The 19,961-nt window shown below is 48.7% G+C and overlaps 1 protein-coding gene across 2 annotated transcripts in view; it reads right to left on the minus strand.

Annotated features, from left to right (window-relative positions):
- Nucleotides 1-1,919: 1,919 nt before the first annotated feature.
- The window catches only part of ARPC1A (actin related protein 2/3 complex subunit 1A), a 40,647-nt gene continuing 22,605 nt past the window's right edge, over nt 1,920-19,961 (minus strand). Inside the window, exons 5-10 of one of the 2 annotated variants that reach the window (XM_031665593.1) lie at nt 19,492-19,599; nt 15,321-15,533; nt 10,649-10,724; nt 9,335-9,528; nt 4,551-4,641; nt 1,920-2,528 (exon numbers count right to left, since the gene is read on the minus strand). In XM_031665593.1, coding sequence (XP_031521453.1) covers nt 2,511-2,528; nt 4,551-4,641; nt 9,335-9,528; nt 10,649-10,724; nt 15,321-15,533; nt 19,492-19,599 — 700 coding nt within the window. In that variant the 3' untranslated portion in view covers nt 1,920-2,510. Of the gene's footprint in view, nt 2,550-4,550; nt 4,642-9,334; nt 9,529-10,648; nt 10,725-15,320; nt 15,534-19,491; nt 19,600-19,961 lie in introns of both variants that reach the window. The other variant, XM_031665592.1, reaches the window with a different exon arrangement.

Below are 19,961 nucleotides of genomic sequence, written 5' to 3' on the forward strand. Positions count from 1 at the left end.
CCTCAGCCTCCGGAGTAGCTGGGACTACAGGCGCCCGCCACCTCGCCCGGCTAGTTTTTTTTTGTATTTTTTTAGTAGAGACGGGGTTTCACCGTGTTCGCCAGGATGGTCTCGATCTCCTGACCTCGTGATCCGCCCGTCTCGGCCTCCCAAAGTGCTGGGATTACAGGCTTGAGCCACCGCGCCCGGCCTCTCTATTATAATTTCAAGATGTTTTTATTTAAAAAAGAAAAAAACAGCAAAATAACTCTGTGGCTATTAAGTTCTTAGAGGCGAAGTAAGTCAATTTTGTCTTTTTTTTTTTTTTTTGAGACAGAGTCTTGCTCTGTTGCCCAGGCTGGAGTGCAGTGGCACAATCTCGGCTCACTGCAAGCTCCGCCTTCCAGGTTCATGCCATTCTCCTGCCTCAGCCTCCCGAGTAGCTGGGACTACAGGCGCCCACCGCCACGCCCGGCTAATTTTTTGTATTTTTAGTAGAGACGAGGTTTTACTGTGTTAGCCAGGATGGTCTCGATCTCCTGACCTCGTGATCCGCCTGCCTCAGCCTCCCAAAGTGCTGGGATTACAGGCGTGAGCCACCGCGCCTGGCTAAAAGAGAAATCTTTAGCTAATTCCTGTTTTATGGCCAGCTTTTGTCTACCCTCACAGAGCCTTGCCAATGCACTGTGTACACAAACACGTGTACAGAAAGGAGCTCCTGCCACTGGGGGCCCAGAGAGGACACTATAGGGACCAGGCAGGGCCATGAGGCCAGCACCCTGGTGCTAGGTAGGATTCCCTCTTGGAGTGAGGGCTTCCCATGAGTCACCAAGAGGGCAAAATTACCTTCCCTTGAGCACATCACGACGTGCCTTGGGAAGCACTCATTCTAGAAGGGAGCTGTGAGATCAAGGATGTGGCCAGGCTCTGGCTACTCTTTACTTATTTTGCTTTTCTTTTCTTTTTTTCTTTTTTTTTTTTTGAGACAGAGTCTTGCTCTGTCGCCCAGGCTGGAGTGCAGTGGCCGGATCTCAGCTCACTGCAAGCTCCGCCTCCCGGGTTCACGCCATTCTCCTGCCTCAGCCTCCCGAGTAGCTGGGACTACAGGCGCCCGCCACCACACCCGGCTAGTTTTTTTTTTTTTTTTGTATTTTTTAGTAGAGACGGGGTTTCACCGGGTTAGCCAGGATGGTCTTGATCTCCTGACCTCGTGATCCGCCCGACTCGGCCTCCCAAAGTGCTGGGATTACAGGCTTGAGCCACCGTGCCCAGCCTTATTTTGCTTTTCATTTATACTTGTACCTCTTAAGATTCTCTGCCGTGGAATGTCAAACTTCACGTCTCATCATGACGAAAGGAGCTCGGTGTGGACACAATCGTCTCTCACGATTGTGAAAGTCAAGATGCTGACTTTCCCTTTCCCGCCCCTCGCACCCTCCCCACAGCACGCCCCTGGCAGGTGCGCTGCTAACAGCGGGCTGCCATGGTGTGGGCACCGGGCCCGGGGCCTCCCAGGGCAGGCTTCCATTCGGACTTGGCCGCTCAGTGGACGTGGGCTTCTCTGTTGCTCACATGCAAGATGGGAACAGTGTACCTCTGACAGGGCTTGGCTGTGTGTCCCTTACGAATCTCATGTTGAAATGCGATCCTCAGTGTTGGGGTGGGGCTTGGTGGCCGATGTTTGGGTCATGGGGCGGATCCCTAATGAATGGCTTTGTGCCCCCTGGCAGGAATGAGTGTGTTCTCACTCTATGACCTGGTTGTTTCAAGGAGCCTGGTCCTCTCTTGCACCCTCTCCCGCCATGGGACACGTCTGCTTCCCCTTCGCCTTCCTCCATGAGTGAAACCATCCTGAGGCTTCCCCAAAAGCAGACGCAGGCACCGTGCTTCTTGTCCAGCCGGCAGAACCGTATGCCAAATAAATCTTTGTCTTAAACAAATTACCCAGTCTCAGGTATTCCTTTATTGCAACACAAAACAGACCAACAACACCTGCTTTGCAGAAGTATTGCAACGTTCAGAAATGGTTCTCTCTCACCCCCCACTAAATGCTGCTTTTTGGTTCAAGGTTGTATAGAATGGTGCAATTTAAGAAACCAAGGATCTACGATTTTGCCTAAAACAAACCTAATTGAATGAAGAATTCACTCATATTTTCCTACTAAAAATTGAAATACTACAAGGAAACAAAACCAAAACCACATTCAGTTCCTTTATTTAATTTTCTAGTGGACAATTCACATATCTCCCTCACCCTGTCTTTTAAGTTAGTGTGACAGTTTTCCATAATAAACTACTTAAAGAGAAGCTTTGGTCAAGAATGGAATGAAATCGCAAAAAAACAAAAACAAAAAAATTACTGCTTTAAAAAAACCAACACTTTCACCAATTTTATATTCAAACAAAACCACACGGCATTGGCGTGATATGTTTTCAGTGTTTCCTTGGGGCTGGCTTCCTCGCCATCGTGCCACGGCACAGCTGCGGTCGGCCACAGTTTGTCATGCTGGATGGCGGAGGCTCACTCAGCTTCACATTATCCGGAGGCCCTGGATGGAAGACTCGAGGGTCTTGGAAAAGGTGGGAAGAGCACTCATGTCACTGAGTGTCCACCCTGAGGTTTTCCCCGAGGTAGGTATCACACCACTCCCTCCTCCTCAGTGGAGGTGCTGCCTGTCCCCACCCTGAACCTGGCCCTGCCCCACCCGAGACAGGCTCTCCCAGGACTCACCCTGCAGAGACACTCCAGGCCCGGGCTCCCCCTGCTGGCTCCCGCAGGCCAGGTGTCCCTTTTCCCCACTGCTCCACCCACAGGCTGTGGGCACACTCCTCACTCCTGTGTGTGTGGTTTTTTTTTTTTTTTTGAGATAGGGTCTTGCTCTGTTGCCCCAGGCTGGAGTGCAGTGGTGTGACCACAGCTCACTGCAGCCTCCAACTCCTGGGCTTAAGAGATCCTCCTGCCTGAGCTTCTCAAGTAGCTGGGACTAACGGCATGCGTCACTGCACCTGGTTTTTAAATATATATATATATATATATATACACACACACATGTATATTTAAAAATAGAGACAGGGTCTCACTATGTTGCCCAGGCTGGTCTCGAACTCCTGTGCTCAAGACGGGGAAGCAGGGAGGAGAAATGAGCCTCAGGTTCCCAAAGTGCTAGAATTACGGGAGTGGGCCAGCATGCCTGGCTGCACCGGGCTTTTTTATAGACATGGGGTCTTGCTATGTTGCCCAAACTGGTCTCAAACTCCTGGCCTCAAGCGATTCTCCCACCTTGGCCTCCCAAGGTGCTGGGATGACAGGCGTGAGCCACTACGCCTGGCTGCCCACAGCTCTTTTTTCTAGTTTAATCCGTGCTTCTGGAGGACCACACCATGGGCAGTGCCTCAAAGGCAGTGTGCGCTCTCCGAAGCCCAGAGTTGGCCTGGGTGTGCTGCGCTTGCAACTTAACGATGCTCACCTGTGCTTTCTCAACTCCTAGTCCCCTCCCCTCCAAAACCCATCGCAGCTCAGGATGCTGCTCAGGTGCAACCTTTTCCCTGCAGTGCGGGCAGTCGGGCAGTCGGCGCATCGCCCGATTCCTCTGTGTGAAAACAGAGGCACTGGCTTCTCTTCCGAGCTCTGCCGAATCCCCTACCCAGCCCCTGTATCCACTTCTCTCTTCTACCAGACAGGCTTCTTCGGACTGGATATTCTCAGTGCTCAGCACCATGCATGGCACCCAGAAGACACTTAGTAAATGTTTATTAAATTAATTAGTGTCAGCCATAAATATATATCTATATAGTTAAACCTGGGCTGGTGTCCAATAGGGCCTGTTTCCAAAATAGCACTCCATTTTTCCTCAATGAACAAATGGACATCTAGAAGTAAAAATTTCAGTTCACTGAGAATGTGCCGTTCTTCAGTGGATGACTTTTAGGTTTTAAAGAGATCTCCAGCCGGGCATGGTGGCTCATGCCTGTAATCCCACCACTTTGGGAGGCCAAGGTGGGCAGATCACATGAGGCCAGGAGTTCAAGACCAGCCTGGTCAACATGGTGAAACCCCATCTGTACTAAAAATACAAAAAACAGCTGGGTGTTGTAGTGTGCTCCTGTAATCCCAATCACTTGGGAGACTGAGGCAGGAGAATCGCTCCAACCCGGGAGGCGGAGGTTGCAGTGAGCCAATATTGCACCACTGCACTGAAGCCTGGGCAATAGAACACGACTCTGTCTCAAAAAGAAAGAAAAAAAAAAAAGAGAGAGATTTCCAGTTTAATGTCTTATATTAGGACATTAAACTATATACTAGATTTAACATTTTGTTTCAACAATTGAGAAACATTCTTCTCACAAGAGTTTTGTAAAATATTAGCGGGGTGTGGTGGTGCGTGCCTGTTGTCCCAGCTGCTTGGGAGGCTGAGGTGGGAGGACTGCTGGAGGCAAGGAGTTGGTGGCTGCAGTGAGCCATGATTGCACCACTGTACTCCAGCCTGGGTGACAGAGAAGGAGCCTATCTCTCAAAAAAAAAAAAAAAAGTTTTAACACAAACAAAATTTGTTCTGTTAGGTAGAAAATACCTTGAAATCCCAAATTGTCATGGCTCCATCGATGCCAGTAGTGCAAAATTTGCGACAGTCTTGCTTGTCCACCTCATAAATAGAGACTTGACTGAAAAAAAGCAAAGCAAAAGAGACCGTAAGGTATGTAGTGGAAGTGAACACAACATTCCTGACTAATTGTGTAAGGGCAGCTTAATGAAATGAATTATGTTATTTTTTAAATAGAGATGGGATGGGGGTCTCACTATGTTGCCCAGGCTGGTCTTGAACTCCTGGGCTCAAGTGATCCTCCTGCCTCAGCCTCCCAAAATGCTGCGATTACAGGCGTGAGCCACCACACTGCGCCAGGAAATGAATTATCTTTTAACTCCTGATTATGAACTTGTCCATGAACATTAGGCTGCAACAGTCTGGCTCAGAAAATACCCCAAAACATCTTATTACCAGATGTCCAGGAAAGACAAAACTGGAAAGGGGAGAAGTTAAGAGCCTGCCTTAGTTAGAGTGACCTGGGGAAGCAGGAATGACCCAGCCCACACAGCACTCAAATGCTGGGAGCAGGTTGTGGGCAGCACCACAGTCATGGCGAAAACAATGTTTGTGTTTGTTTTTAAATAAACCAGAGGCATGATGAAGCATGACTGAAATCCAACTGACTCCAAACAAAACCTCTCAAATCAGCCTCCAAGACAGCCAGTGCAGATAAGCCAACAGCCCTCTGTGAGTTTGACATGAATCATTATAAATGTTAGCAGCAGACATACCCCCAGACTCCAACCAAGCCAAGCAGGGGAACAGATAAATGAAACAACTTGTCTTAGCCTAATTATCTGGAAAGCTTTCAAGACAATCTTCCATTGCTCAGACCATATTTTTCTTTCTTCTCTGAAATGTCTAGAACTTACCCTCCTCTTCCCCGACGCTGGGAAGGGGATGGCAAACTATGGCACACACCGCCTATTCCTGTACAGCCTGTGAGCTTAAAAAAAAAAAAAGGTTTTACATTTTTATTTATTTATTGAGATGGAGTCTCACTCTGTCACCCAGGCTGGAGTGCAGTGGTGCGATCTCGGCTCACTGCAACCTCTACCTCCCAGGTTCAAGCGATTCTCCTGCCTCAGCCTCCCGAGTAGCTGGGATTACAGGCCCCCATCACCACGCCAGCAAATTTTTGTATTTTCAGTAGAGACAGGGTTTCACCATGTTGGTCAGGCTGGTCTCGACCTCCTGACCTCAAGTGATCCACCCACCTCAGCCTCCCAAAGTGCTGGGATTATACGCGTTAGCATCTGCGCCCGACCCAGCTTTTACATTTTTAAATAGCTGGAAAAAAATTAAAAGAGGACTATTATCTCATGAAATGAAAATTATGTGAAATTCAAATCTGAGTGTCCATAAAGTTTAACTGGAACACACCATCTCATTTGTTTACAGCGTCTGTGCCTGCTTTCCTGCCACAACCACGGAGTTCAGTGGTTGCAACGGAGGCCTACGGCCTCTGAGAGTCTAAAATATTTACTATCTGGTCCCTTACAGAAAAAGTTAGCTGACACAGCTCTAGTGCAAAGAGCACCTAATTTCTGCAAATAAAAGTAGACTAATGGGCAAGGGTTTGTCTTTTCACTTTTCACCTAGAAGTGTCAGAGAGACAATGAGAGCTGTTTCTTTCCTTAACACTTGGTCTGCATAGAAGCTTAAGAGAAATTCACAAGAAATAACTCAGAGTCATTCAAGACAGAGAAACCTAAAGAATGGAGAAAAGGTGAGTTTTGCTGTGGAAGGAGAAACCTGAAGAATGTGGAGAAAAGGTAAGTTTTGCTATGCCTTCAGGTTTTCTTTTTTGTAATGCAATGTAGCCCAGGCTGAAGTACAGTGGCACAATCACGGCTCACTCCTCTCAAGTAGCTGGGACTACAGGTGTGCGCCAACACAGCCAGCTAACTTTTAAAAAATTGTTTGTCGGCCGGGCGCGGTGGCTCAAGCCTGTAATCCCAGCACTTTGGGAGGCCGAGACGGGCGGATCACGAGGTCAGGAGATCGAGACCATCCCTGGCTATACGGGTGGGAAAAGCGTCTCTACTAAAATACAAAAAACTAGCCGGTGGCGGCGCCTGTAGTCCAGCTACTAAAGGGAGCTAGGGGGTGGAAATAACATAAAACTTCCAGGGGCCGGGGCTTCACTGAGTGAGCTGAGATCCGACCACTACACTCAACTAAGCGAACTCGATCTCAAAAAAAAAAAAAAAAAAAATTGTTTTGAGATGGGGTCTTATGGCCGGGCACAGTGGCTCACGCCTGTAATCCCAGCACTTTGGGAGGCCGAGGTGCGCGGATCACGAGGTCACGAGATCAAGACCATCCTGGCTAACACAGTGAAACCTGGTCTCTATTGAAAACACAAAAAATTGGCCGGGTGTGTCGGCGTGTGCCTGTATGCCCAGCTACTCGGGAGGCTGAGGCAGGAGAATGGCGTGGACCCGGGAGGCAGAGCTTGCAGTGAGCCGAGATTGAGCCACTGCACTCCAGCCTGGGCCACAGAGCAAGACTCTGTCTCAAAAAAAAAAAAAGAGAGATGGAGTCTTGCTGTGTTGCCCAGGATGGTACTGAACTGCTGGCCTCAAGCAATCCTCCTGCCTTGGCTTCCCAAATGCTAGGATTACAGGCGTGAGCCATGGTGCCAGGCCTCTGGTTCTCATTTTTCCATAGAGCATTTGCAGCCTATTTTACGTGCTGAAGATGAAGCACAACCTGCACTTCACCGTAGTTCTCTCAAACAGGAAGTCCAGAGGTTTCCATTACTCCTCCCACCATCAATACCACAACAAAAGCTTCTCAATAGAAAAGGCTTCTCAAGGCCGGGCGCGGTGGCTCAAGCCTGTAATCCCAGCACTTTGGGAGGCCGAGACGGGCGGATCACGAGGTCAGGAGATCGAGACCATCCTGGCGAACACGGTGAAACCCCGTCTCTACTAAAAAAATACAAAAAACTAGCCGGGCGAGGCGGCGGGCGCCTGTAGTCCCAGCTACTCGGGAGGCTGAGGCAGGAGAATGGCGTAAACCCGGGAGGCGGAGCTTGCAGTGAGCTGAGATCCGGCCACTGCACTCCAGCCCGGGTGACAGAGCCAGACTCCGCCTTAAAAAAAAAAAAAAAGAAAAGGCTTCTCAATGAGGGAAAATCCCATGGGACCCAACTCTGACCACAGTAATTTAGAATATCAAGCATATATTTCTCCTCCAGATGCTTTTCTATATATATATATTTTTTTTTTTTTGAGACGGAGTCTCACTCTATATCCCAGGCTGGAGGGCAGTGGCTCAATCTTGGCTCACTGCAACCTCCACCTCCCCAGTTCAAGCGATTCTCCTGCCTCAGCCTCCCGAGTAGCTGGAATTACAGGTGTGCACCACCATGAGCAGCTAATTTTTGTATTTTTAGTAGAGATGGGTTTTGCCATGCTGGCCAGGCTGGTCTCAAACTCCTGACCTTAAGTGATCTGCCTGCCTCAGCCTCCCAAAGTGCTGGGATTAAAGGTGTGAGCCATCATGCCCAGCCTCTCCTCTAGACCTTAAAAATCACACTTTCAGGCCGGGCGTGGTTGCTCATGCCTGTAATCCCAGCAGTTTGGGAGGTCAAGGTGGGCGGATCACCTGAGGTCAGGAGATCGAGACCAGGCTGGCCAACAGGGTGAAACCTCGTCTCTAGTAAAAATACAAAAAATTAGCCAGGTGTGGTGGCACACACCTGTAATCCCAGCTACTCGGGAGGTTGAGGCAGGAGAATTGCTTGAACCCGGGAGGCGGAGGTTGCAGTGAGCTGAGATTGTGCCACTGCACTCCAGCATGGACAACAGAGTGAGACTCTGTCTCAAAAAAAAAAAAAAATAAAATAAATAAATAAATAAAAATCAAACTTTCTGGACAAAACACAATTCTGTTGTCTTACATAATTACATATACCCTATGAAAACCCAGTTGAAACACTCCTCAGCTTTGTCATCATGATGCTAAGAAATTGTTTCTTTAATTAAAGAATCTTCTATTTGTATCCATTACTTGAAATAACAGTTACAGTTACCTTTTCAAACAGGCTGTAACTTCGCTTTCTGTTATGTGTGCACTACCATGGGAATGCAGCATTCAAGAAAGTCTCCTGGCCGAGCGCGGTGGCTCAAGCCTGTAATCCCAGCACTTTGGGAGGCCGAGGCGGGTGGATCACGAGGTCAGGAGATCGAGACTATCCTGGCTAACATGGTGAAACCCCGTCTCTACTAAAAATACAAAAAACTAGCCGGGCGTGGTGGTGGGCGCCTGTAGTCTCAGCTACTTGGGAGGCTGAGGCGGGAGAATGGCGTGAACCCGGGAGGCGGAGCTTGCAGTGAGCCGAGATCACGCCACTGCACTCCAGCCTGGGAGCACAGCGAGACTCCGTCTCAAAAAAAAAAAAAAAAAAAAAGAAAGTCTCCTTTCGATCTTGAGTAGCTGAGAAAGGGTGCCCTAGGAAGCGGTTGCCCTGAAGCCCCACCACCTCGGATTGCAACAGGGTCTGCACTGCTGCTGCTGGCTGCTGCCTTGTAATCTGCACCTTGAAGGACAGAATGACCAGGTGGTGGCGACTCTCTCCCTATCACAAGCTGGAAATGAGAGCCTGGCGGTCGGGAAGATACGGACTTCTTGCTGCACTTGTCCCTGAAGGAATGCCTGGGCCTGCGGGGCATAGAGCTTTTGTAGGAACCCAGTAAGGAAACGGCGAGGGGCAGGAGGGCACCTTGTCACCTGACCACCTTTCTACAGACGGCACCTACGTGATGCTATTCTGGTGCAGCGTCTCCAAGGCCGTGTTGCGGTCCTCAGTCGTGGCTCTCTTGTCCATGTTGCGGAAGCGTTCCATGGCAGACATGTTGCGCTGGATGCTCTGTTTTGGAATGTCTAACTTGGAGACGAAGGTCAGGCAGCCGCGGTCATCGTAGTTGAAGAGCATTGGGCAGCAGTCATGGCCCTGAAACGAGACTCAGTCAGTCCCTGGAGGACACACTGCCCACCGCCCAGCTCCTTGGCAGAGTGTTCACCATGATAGGCCTCTCTTACTTTTTTTTTTTTTTTTTGAGATTGAGTCTTGCTCTGTTGCCCAGGCTGGAGTGCAGTGGCACGATCTCAGCTCACTGCAACCTCTGGTTCCCGGGTTCAAGTGATTTTCCTGCCTCAGCCTCCCAAGTACCTGGGATTATAGGTGCGCGCTACCATGCCCTGGCTAATTTTTGTGTTTTTAGTAGAGACAGGGTTTCACCATGTTGGCCAGGCTGGTCTCAATCTACCAACCTCAGGTCATCCACCTGCCTTGGCCTCCCAAAGTATTGGGATCACAGGCGTGAGCCATCGTGCCCCACCTGCTCTTACTCTTAAAAGTGACCTTGCCGGGCGCGGTGGCTCAAGCCTGTAATCCCAGCACTTTGGGAGGCCGAGATAGGCGGATCACGAGGTCAGGAGATCGAGACCATCCTGGCTAACACGGTGAAACCCCGTCTCTACTAAAAAAAAAATACAAAAAACTAGCCGGGCGAGGTGGCCTGTAGTCCCAGCTACTCGGGAGGTTGAGGCAGGAGAATGGCGTAAACCCAGGAGGTGGAACTTGCAGTGAGCTGAGATCCGGCCACTGCACTCCAGCCCGGGCGACAGAGCGAGACTCCGTCTCAAAAAAAAAAAAAAAAAAAAAAGAGTGAGCTCTAAGGCCAGGCACGGTGGCTCACGCCCACACTTTGGGAGGCCGAGGTGGGCAGATCACCTGAGGACGGGAGTTTGAGACTGGCCTGTCCAACATGGAGAAACCCCATCTCTACTAAAAATACAAATTTAGCCAGGTATGGTGGCACATGCCTGTAATCCCGGCTACTCGGGAGGCTGAGGTAGGAGAATCGCTTGAACCCGGGAGGCAGAGGTTGCGGTGAGTCAAGATCACCCACTGCACTCCAGCCTGGACAACAAGAGCGAAACTCTGTCTCAAAAAAACCCAAAAAACAAAAAACTGTTCTGCTTTGTGCTAGGGTGACAGAGCACACATTGTTCCCTGTCTGAGCATCACATACAGTGCACCCCAAGGGAGAATGAAGAAAAATACTCACAGCAGCCACGACGCTGTTCTCTGAGACAAATGACACACTCAGGAGCGGCAGGAACTCCGTCTTCAGAGTTGAGACCCTAAACACAAGAACGTTTGTTATCCCAAGATGTAACAGACTATTAGCTTCTTTACAGACACAGATGACAACAAAGGACCCATTCTCACAGGGGCTTCTGCAGTATCAACGGGCACTTATGTTGAAAAGGAGCCTCTGACCTCAACTTGCAGGCCTCTTGAGCCAGGGGTGGCCCTGGGCTCCGGCTCCGGCTCCAGCCTGGGCTCCTCCCGCCTGCTTCTGAGACCCTGCCCACTCATGACAAACTGGTTCCCAAAGCCCTGTTTTTGCACCCACGCCCTTCAACCCCCAGCACAGCTCTAAAGGGATCACCCCCATGATCCCACGGTCCACTTTCCCAGAGGCCACTGTAGCCTAAAGCAGCTTCTCCCTGCTTTTAGCTCCTAGAGCTCTTTCTGTTACTATGACTTGGCAGCAAACACCTGTGCTAGGACCCTCTCCTTGCCTGTGCTCCCCGGAGCTCCGAGACGGCTGTGGCCACACACATCTGTGCTGACGGCCAGGCACTGTGTCAGCAACTAGAGCCACCAAGATGAACCAAATGGTCTTAGCCAGGAGCTCGCACTCGAATGGGCCGTGTGTGTGTATGTGTGCGTGCAGGGACATGTGTGTGCATGTAGTTATTTGCTCTTGAGTGTGGCAAAGAGACTGCACAGATATGGCAGGCAAACACACTGGCTGATGAGTTAGGAGCACCTCACTTCATGCAAGAAACGATGCATTCAAAAGCTGACTGTGGCTGGGCGTGGTGGCTCACGCCTGTTATCTCAGCACTTGAGGGGCTGAGGTGGAAGGATTGCTGGAGGCAGGAGTTTGAGATCAGCCTGGATAACATAGTGAGACCCAGTCTCTACAAAAAATTAAAATAAACAAAAAAATTAGCCTAGCGTGGTGGTGCACATCTGTGGCCCCATCTGCTTTAGAAGCTGAGTTGGGAGGAGCACTTGAGCTCGGGAGTTCAAGGCTGTAATGAGCTATGATTGCAGAACTGCATTCTAGCCTGCGCGACAGAGAGTGTCTCTCTAAATAATAACAAAATAAAAGCTAACTGTACATGTCTCAGGACGCCCTTCATAAAGTTGCCATTGAAGAATTAATGTGTCATCTGAAGCCCTTACTGTGGTATACCTGACTTTTACTACATGAGATATTTATGTTGGAGGAGCGGAAGGGTGGAGCATGTAATCTGACTTGCAGGACTGGAAAAGGGAAAGAAGTCAATATGAGGGTAGATAGGGACTTGTAATAAGCATATGCTAAGAACTTACTGTGTCACAATAAACCATATAAAAATTAAGTAGCACTGGCATTAAAATACCAAAGTATTATCAAGTATCAAAAGGCAAATCACCAAATGTATACAAAAATGTATAAAATGTATAACATAACCTCATTTCTGTTAAAAATGAAAAGATACATAAGTGCTTGTTTATGTAGAGAAATTTTCTGAAAGACTACATTTTATAATGGAGGTGACAATCTTTTTTTTTGTTTTTTTTTTGAGACAGAGTCTTGCTCTTGTTGCCCAGGCTGGAGTGCAGTGGCGCGATCTCAGCTCACTGCAACCTCCACCTGCTGGGTTCAAGCAATTCTCCTGCCTCAGCCTCCTGGGTAGCTAGGATTACAGGCGCCTGCCACCTTGCCTGGCTAATTTTTGTACTTTTAGTAGAGACAGGGTTTTGCCGTGTTGGCCAGGCTGGTCTCAAACTCCTGACCTCAGGCAATCTGCCTGCCTTGGCCTCCCAAAGTGCTGGGATTACAGGCGTGAGCCACTGTGCCTGGCCGGAGGGGATAATCTTTAAAAAAATATGTAAAACTAGCTAAAAAATGCACATTTAATCCTGTTAAATGTTTTTCCTGTTAGGAAAAACATATCATGTCTGAAATATGCTGTTTACACTGGGTGACTCTTACTGACCTGACAGGGAGTAAAGGTCACCCAGTGTGATTGATTTTTGATACTCAAGTGGCCATGTCCATCACAAAACCTTTAATGGTGAGTTTCCTTTAGCTATCAATGGAAAAGGATTCACCAGGGAAGAACAAAGATTGATAAAAGAAGGATTCCAATCTTCTCTCTTCCTCCAACATATATTGAACAAAATGAACTCTGATATTTGGCCAGGTACTTTATGGCTGAGCAGACACACCACTCACAAAGAAGCCAGCATAATTAGAGTCCTTCCAGCACACGGCAGAGGAAGTGGCGTCAACGGTTTTTAAGCCTTACTGAATGGAAGGCTCAAATTAATGAAGTCATTGTTTGCTGACTACCCTGAGTAAGAATATATCTCCAGTGTAATTTTTTTTTTTTTTTTTTTTTTTTGAGACAGAGTCTCACGCTGTCGCCCAGACTGGAGTGCAGTGGCGCGATCTCGGCTCACTGCAAGCTCCGCCTCCTGGGTTCACGCCATTCTCCTGCCTCAGCCTCCTGAGCAGCTGGGACTACAGGCGCCCGCCACCGCGCCCGGCTAATTTTTTTTGTATTTTTAGTAGAGACGGGGTTTCACTGTGGTCTCGATCTCCTGACCTTGTGATCCGCCCGCCTCGGCCTCCCAAAGTGCTGGGATTACAGGCGTGAGCCACCGCGCCCGGCTCTCCAGTGTAATTTAAGGCCGGTGAATGGTATTTACATTTTGTAAGGAGTTCAGAGTAACAGACTAAACTGGCCCTTTTTTTTTTTTTTTTTTTTTTTGAGATGGAGTCTTGCTCTCGTGCCCAGGCCGGAGTGTACTGGCATGATCTCGGTTCACTGCAACCTTCACCTTCTGGGTTCAAGCGATCCTCCTGCCTCAGCCTCCCAAGTAGCTGGGACTACAGGCACCCACCACCATGCGAGGCTTATTTTTGTATTTTTCTAGAGACAGGGTTTCACCATGTTGGCCAGGCTGCTCTCGAACTCCTGACCTCGGGTGATCCACCCACCTTGGTCTTCCAAAGTGCTGGGATTATAGGTGTGAGCCACTGTGCCCAGCGTAAACTGGCCCTTTTTAAGCGACCCTTATCAGTAACAAACCAGGAGGGTTCTTGAAAGGAATCATTATCAGTACTTCCATTAAGAAGTACTTCTGGAACACCTAGGTCTTAAAAATTTTCCAACCCGAGAATTTGTATCTGTGCCTGTCACGGTAAAGGCTGACTTGCAGTTTTTTTGTTTTTTTTTTTTGAGACAGAGTTCCGCTCTTGTCGCCCAGACTGGAGTGCAATGGCACAATCTTGGCTCACTGCAACCTCTGCTTCTTGGGTTCAAGAGATTCTCCAGCCTCAGCCTCCTGAGTAGCTGGGATTACAGGCATATGCCACCACACTTGGCAAAAAAAATTTTTGTTTTTTTGAGACAGAGTTCTGCATTTGTTGCCCAGGCTGGAATGCAATGGCGCGATCTTGGCTCACTGCAACCTCCGCCTCCCGGGTTCAAGTGATTCTCCTGCCTCAGCCTCCTGAGTAGCTGGGATTACAGGCATGTGCCACCACGTCCGGCTAATTTTCTGTATTTTTAGTAGAGATGGGATTTCTCCATGTTGGTCAGGCTGGTCTCGAACTCCTGACCTCAAGTGATCCGCCTGCCTCAGCCTCCCAAAGTGCTGGGATTACAGGTGTGAGCCACTGCGGCTAAATTTTGTATTTTTAGTAGAGACAGGGTTTCACCATGTTGGCCAGGCTGGTCTTTTTTTTTTTTTTGAGACGGAGTCTCGCGCTGTCGCCCAGGCTGGAGTGCAGTGGCGTGATCTCAGCTCACTGCAAGCTCCGCCTCCTGGGTTCACGCCATTCTCCTGCCTCAGCCTCCTGAGTAGCTGGGACTACAGGCGCCCGCCACCGCGCCCAGCTAATTTTTTGTATTTTTAGTAGAGACGGGGTTTCACCGTAGTCTTGATCTCCTGACCTTGTGATTCGCCCGTCTCGGCCTCCCAAAGTGCTGGGATTACAGGCGTGAGCCACCGCGCCCGGCCAAGGCTGGTCTTGAATTCCTGACCTCAGGTGGTCCACCCATGGCCTACACCAAAGTGCTGGGACTACAGGTATGAGCCACTGTGCCCAGCAAGGCTACTTTTTGTATTTTTAGTAGAGACAGGGTTTCACCATGTTGGCCAGGCTGTTCTTGAATTCTTGACCTCAGGTGATCTGCCCACAGCCTATCCCAAAGTGCTGGGATTATAGGCGTGAGCCACCAAGTCCAGCCTGCCTGCAGTTTTGATTGAGTTCTTTTGTTTTGTTTTGTTTTCTTTTGAGACGGAGTCTCGCTCTGTCACCCAGGCTGGAGTGCAGTGGCGTGATCTCGGCTAACTGCAACCTCCGCCTCTCAGGTTCAAGCAATTCTCTGCCTTAGCCTTCCGAGAAGCTGGGATTACAGGCGCCCACCACCACGCCTGGCTAATTTTTTATTTTTAGTAGAGACAGGGTTTCACCATCTTGGTCAGGCTGGTCTTGAACTCTTGACCTTGTGATCCACCCACCTTGGCCTTCCAAAGTTTTGGGATTACAGGCGTTAGCCTTCGCGCCCGGACTGAATGACTGACCAGGAAGGGGAGTCCTGGTTCAGCTGGTGAGAGATCCCACCCCTTGTTCCCCACCTTCCAAATGAAAGGCAAATACTCACTGCACACTTTTTGAGGCATCAGCAACAGACACGGTGCTGTCGTGGCTGACCCAGGCCAGGCGGCTCCCACTGGCAGAGAAGCTGACCCCGTGGACCCAGCCACCAGTGCCACTGCCACCAAACTCTGACATCAGCTGCCCAAAAGGCATCTTGCTGCCCCAGGGCGTGCTGGCTGGCTTTTCATCCACTTCTTTAATGTAGGCAGAAAACACTCTGTTTAAAGGGCAGAGAGAAAAGGAAAAAGCAAATGAAAATATATATATCTAGAAACAGGCCATAGGCAGCTGCCACAAGGAATCTCAGAATGCAAAGAGGTTGACTCACTAAAAACAAATAAAACATGGGCTGGGCACGGTGACTCATGCCTGTAATCCTAGCACTTTGGGAGGCCTAGGCAGGCGGATCACCTGAGGTTGGGAGTTTGAGACCAGCCTGACTAACATGGAGAAACTCCGTCTCTACTAAAAACACAAAATTAGCCAAGCGTGGTGGCCCTTGCTTGTAATCCCAGCTACTCAGGAGGCTGAGGAAGGAGAATTGCGTGAACCCAGGAGGCGGAGGTTGCAGTGAGCCGAGATCGCGCCATTGCACTCCAGCCTGGGCAACAAGAGTGAAACTCCATCTCAGTAAATAAATAAATAAATAAATAAATAAGGCCAGGTGTGCTGACTCACGCCTGTAATCCCAGCACTTTGGGAGGCCAAGGCGGGCGGACCACGAGGTTAGGAGATCAAGACTATCCTGGCTAACACGATGAAACTCGGTCTCTACTAAAAATACAAAAAATAAGCCAGGCGTGGTGGCAGGCGCCTGTAGTCTCAGCTACTCAGGAGGCAGAGCCTACGGTGAGCCAAGATCATGCCACTGCACTTCAGGCTGGGCAACAGAGCGAGATACCATCTCAAAAAAATAAAAATCCATCAATCAATCAATCATGATAGGTAAGTTCAGATATTCAAACCTCTCAAATAACAGAATTATTAAGAGCTATCTACAGGCCAACCCAAGTTTGGCAAATCTATGTTTTAGTGTGTGTGTGTGTGTGTGTATATATATATATATTTTTTTTTATATATTTTTTTTTTTTTGCTGGGGGGAACAGAGTTTTGCTCTTGTTGACCAGACTGGAGTGCAATGGCATGATCTTGGCTCACGACCTCCGCCTCCTGGGTTCAAGCGTTCTCCTACCTCAGCCTCCCAAGTAGCTGGGATTACAGTTACGTGCCACCACGCCTGGTTAATTTTTGTATTTTCAGTAGAGACGGGGTTTCACCATGTTGACCAGGCTGGTCTCGAACTTCTGACCTCAAGTGATCTGCCCATCTCGACCTTCCAAAGTGTTGGGATTACAGGCGTGAGCCACCGCACCCGGCTGGTAATGACCCTTTTAAAGACATACCCTAAGAGAAAGCCAAGGGAGGCCAGTGACAAGGAGTGGGCAGGCTCCCTGGACCCTCAGGCCCACTGTCCAGTCTCTGTGGCAGGAATAGCTTAAGATGGAGGCAGATCCTTTACAGGTGGTGTCGCCAGTTTCCACTAACTCACTCTTTTTATCTAATTCCACACAGCTGTGTGTGAGGATGTTCTGGCCCAGAGTTAAGGACAAAGGGGAACGGCTGGAAATCTACCCTTTAGGGCCCTTTCACCCTCCACTGTGATTTCTACTTCGTACATCTTCTTCTCTTCAAAAAACTGCTGAACCTCAAGGCTCCCTGAAAGAACCGAGGAATCCCACCTACCACCCCAAATGACCATGGCGGTACAGAGGTTCTGGAAGATGCCTGGCAGAGGAGTTATGTGAGGTTATATGACGAGACGGTAGAAGCATTGTGCTTTAAATCTGCATCATGACAGCAGCTGCTTAAGTCTTAGGAGGCCAAGAAAGAAGCAGTGGCTCTCAGCCACCAAGTTGGGGACACGAATGGGACAGACCCATATCCACAGGACTGGGCCAGGCACAGTGGCTCATGTCTGTAACCCCAGCACTTTGGGAGGCCGAGGCAGGCACATAGCTCGAGGCCAGGAGTTCGAGACCAGCCTGGCCAACGTGGTGAAACCCCGTCTCTACTAAAATACAAAAAAATTAGCCGGGCATGGTGGTGCACGCCTTCAATCCCAGCTACCCAGGAGGCTGAGGTATGAGAATCGCTTGAACCTGGGAGGTGGAGGTTGCAGTGAGCCGAGATCACGCCACTGCACTCCAGCCTTTGTGACAGAGAAACACTCGTGGAAATTAATATTAACAAAATAACTGCAACCTATTTTCATAACCATCAAAGAATCCAGGTGGTGCGGGTTAGTGCCACCTAGTTCTATTTTCCAATGACTCTGGTTAAGAAATCACAAGTAACACAGGTCCACAATATAAAGTGCCTTGACACTACTGTGACCCCCATCCTCTCTGCCAAACTCAAACACACATCTCTTTCTCCTTAAGCTTTGAGTATTCCTGGATATAAACCACTGGCCTGGTTTTCTGGGAATTCTCCACAGTTACTGAAGAAAGTGTATTGCAGCTGAGTGCAGTGGCAGTGGCTCATCCCTATAAGCCCAGCACTTTGGGAGTAAAAGGCAGAAGGATCCTTTGGGACCAGGAGTTTGAGACCAGCCTGGGCAACATAGTGAGACCCCATCTCTACAAAAAATGAACAAAATCAGCCAAGCATGGTGGCTCATGCCTGTGGTCCCAGCTACTCAGGAGGCTGAGGTGGGAGGATTGCTTGAGTCCAGGAGGTCAAAGCTGCAGGGAGCTATGATCGCACCACCACACTCCAGCCTGGGTGATAGAGCAAGACCTTGTCTCAAAAAAAAAAAAAAAAAAAAGTGCACCTCATCTTCCAACCTATCATATAGTCAACACGAAGCAACATGTATTTGCTTTGCTTTCCTTTCAGCTAAGGGGAAAAAGCATTCTTGAGAAAGAACTTTAAAAAGTAATTACATGGAATGACACGGTATGATCCTTAAAGTTCCTAGCAAAGCAGCTGCATTTCTTCTAGCTTCATAGTGATGACAAAATAAAAAGCTTTAACGGAAAGAGCAGCACAATAACAGCTTAGCAGTGCACTGTTCAGCTATGTTTTATTAATCGTTTCACTTTGGAATTTGCAGAGACTGCTGCCTGGAATATGAAATGAGAAAAATAGTGTAGTCAAGAAAGACAGGGAGAAAGGGAGAGACAGAAAGAGATGGTGAGAAAGAGACAGAGACAGAGAGAGTACATGCTAATCCTCCCCTCTAAACCGTAGATATTCTTACACTTAAGGAAATCTTCGCTGGCCCCACCCTTGCCTCTCCCTCCTACCCCACCTCCAAGTCGACTTCTTTCTACCTGTGACTTATGCACTTTTTCTTTTAATCATCATGCTTGAGCTCCTTTTCTAGATCACAAGCTGCTTCTATTTTGTTGTTTTCTGTTTTTGTTTGTTTTTTTGAGATGGAGTCTTGCTCTGTTGCCCAGGCTGGAGTGCAGTGGTGTGATTTCAGCTCACTGCAACCTCCACCTCCCGGGTTCAAATGATTCTCATGCCCTAGCCTCCCGAGTAGCTGGGATTACAGCTGTGTGCCACCACACCAGGCTAACTTTTGTATTTTTAGTAGACATGGGGCTTCACCATGTTGGCCAAGTTGGTCTCGAACTTCCAACCTCAGGTGATCCGCCCACTTCAGCCTCCCAAAGTGCTGGGATTACAGGTGTGAGCCACAGCACTGGGCCTCATTTTTGAGTCCCTCACAGTGCCTAGCACAGTACCTTGCAAAGAAAAGGAAACTTACAGGCCAGGCACAGTGGCTTATGCCTGTAATCCCAGCACTTTAGGAGGCTGAGGAGGGAGGATCACTTGAGGCCAGGAGTTCAAGACCAACCTGGGCAACACAGCAAGACCCCATCTCTACAAAGAATAAAAACAAATTTTAAAAAATTAGCCAGGTGTGGTGGCACATGCCTGTAGTCTCAACTACTCTGGAGGCTGAGGCTGGAGGATCGCTTGAGCCCAGGAGTTGGAGGCTGCAGTGAGCTATGATGGTGCCACTGTACTCCAGCCTGGGTGAGAGTGAGACCCTGTCTCAAAAACAACAACAACAACAACAACAAAACAAAGGGAACCCAAAATTATTTGTTGAAGGATGAAGAACGCACAGCTCGAGTCTATCAGTTCTCATTGGTTCCCACCTGCATTTGAAGTCACATGATCCTGCTGCCAGCAAAACGTTGTTGGGATGCCAATCCAAGCTGAGGACTGTGGAGCGAATCGGCTTTTTAATGTGCTTGCTCACCCACCTATGAGAGGGGAAAACTGTTTCAGTTTATCCACTCAACAAGCATCCCCAAATGACCTACAAATTATGTCGGGTGAAAACACCTAAGCATGCCACACTTTTCCTTAATTTAAAAAAAAATGATAAAACAATTCAGAATATTATCTTTTTCGGAATAAACTTTTTCAGATAGGTTTCTATGAAAAAAGATTCTATAGAAAAGTAACAGATCATTCAACGTTTTTCTGTCAGTCACCAGGCCTCCTGCCAGAGACAAGGTTTTTTAAGAACAGGTTATAATTTGAGACTGGCTAATTTTTGTATTTTTTGTAGAGGTGAGATTTCTCCATGTTGCCCAGGCTGGTCTCAAACTCTTGGGCTCAA

Source organism: Papio anubis, chromosome 4 (genome assembly GCF_008728515.1).
Source record: "Papio anubis isolate 15944 chromosome 4, Panubis1.0, whole genome shotgun sequence".
NCBI classification, from domain to species: domain Eukaryota; kingdom Metazoa; phylum Chordata; class Mammalia; order Primates; family Cercopithecidae; genus Papio; species Papio anubis.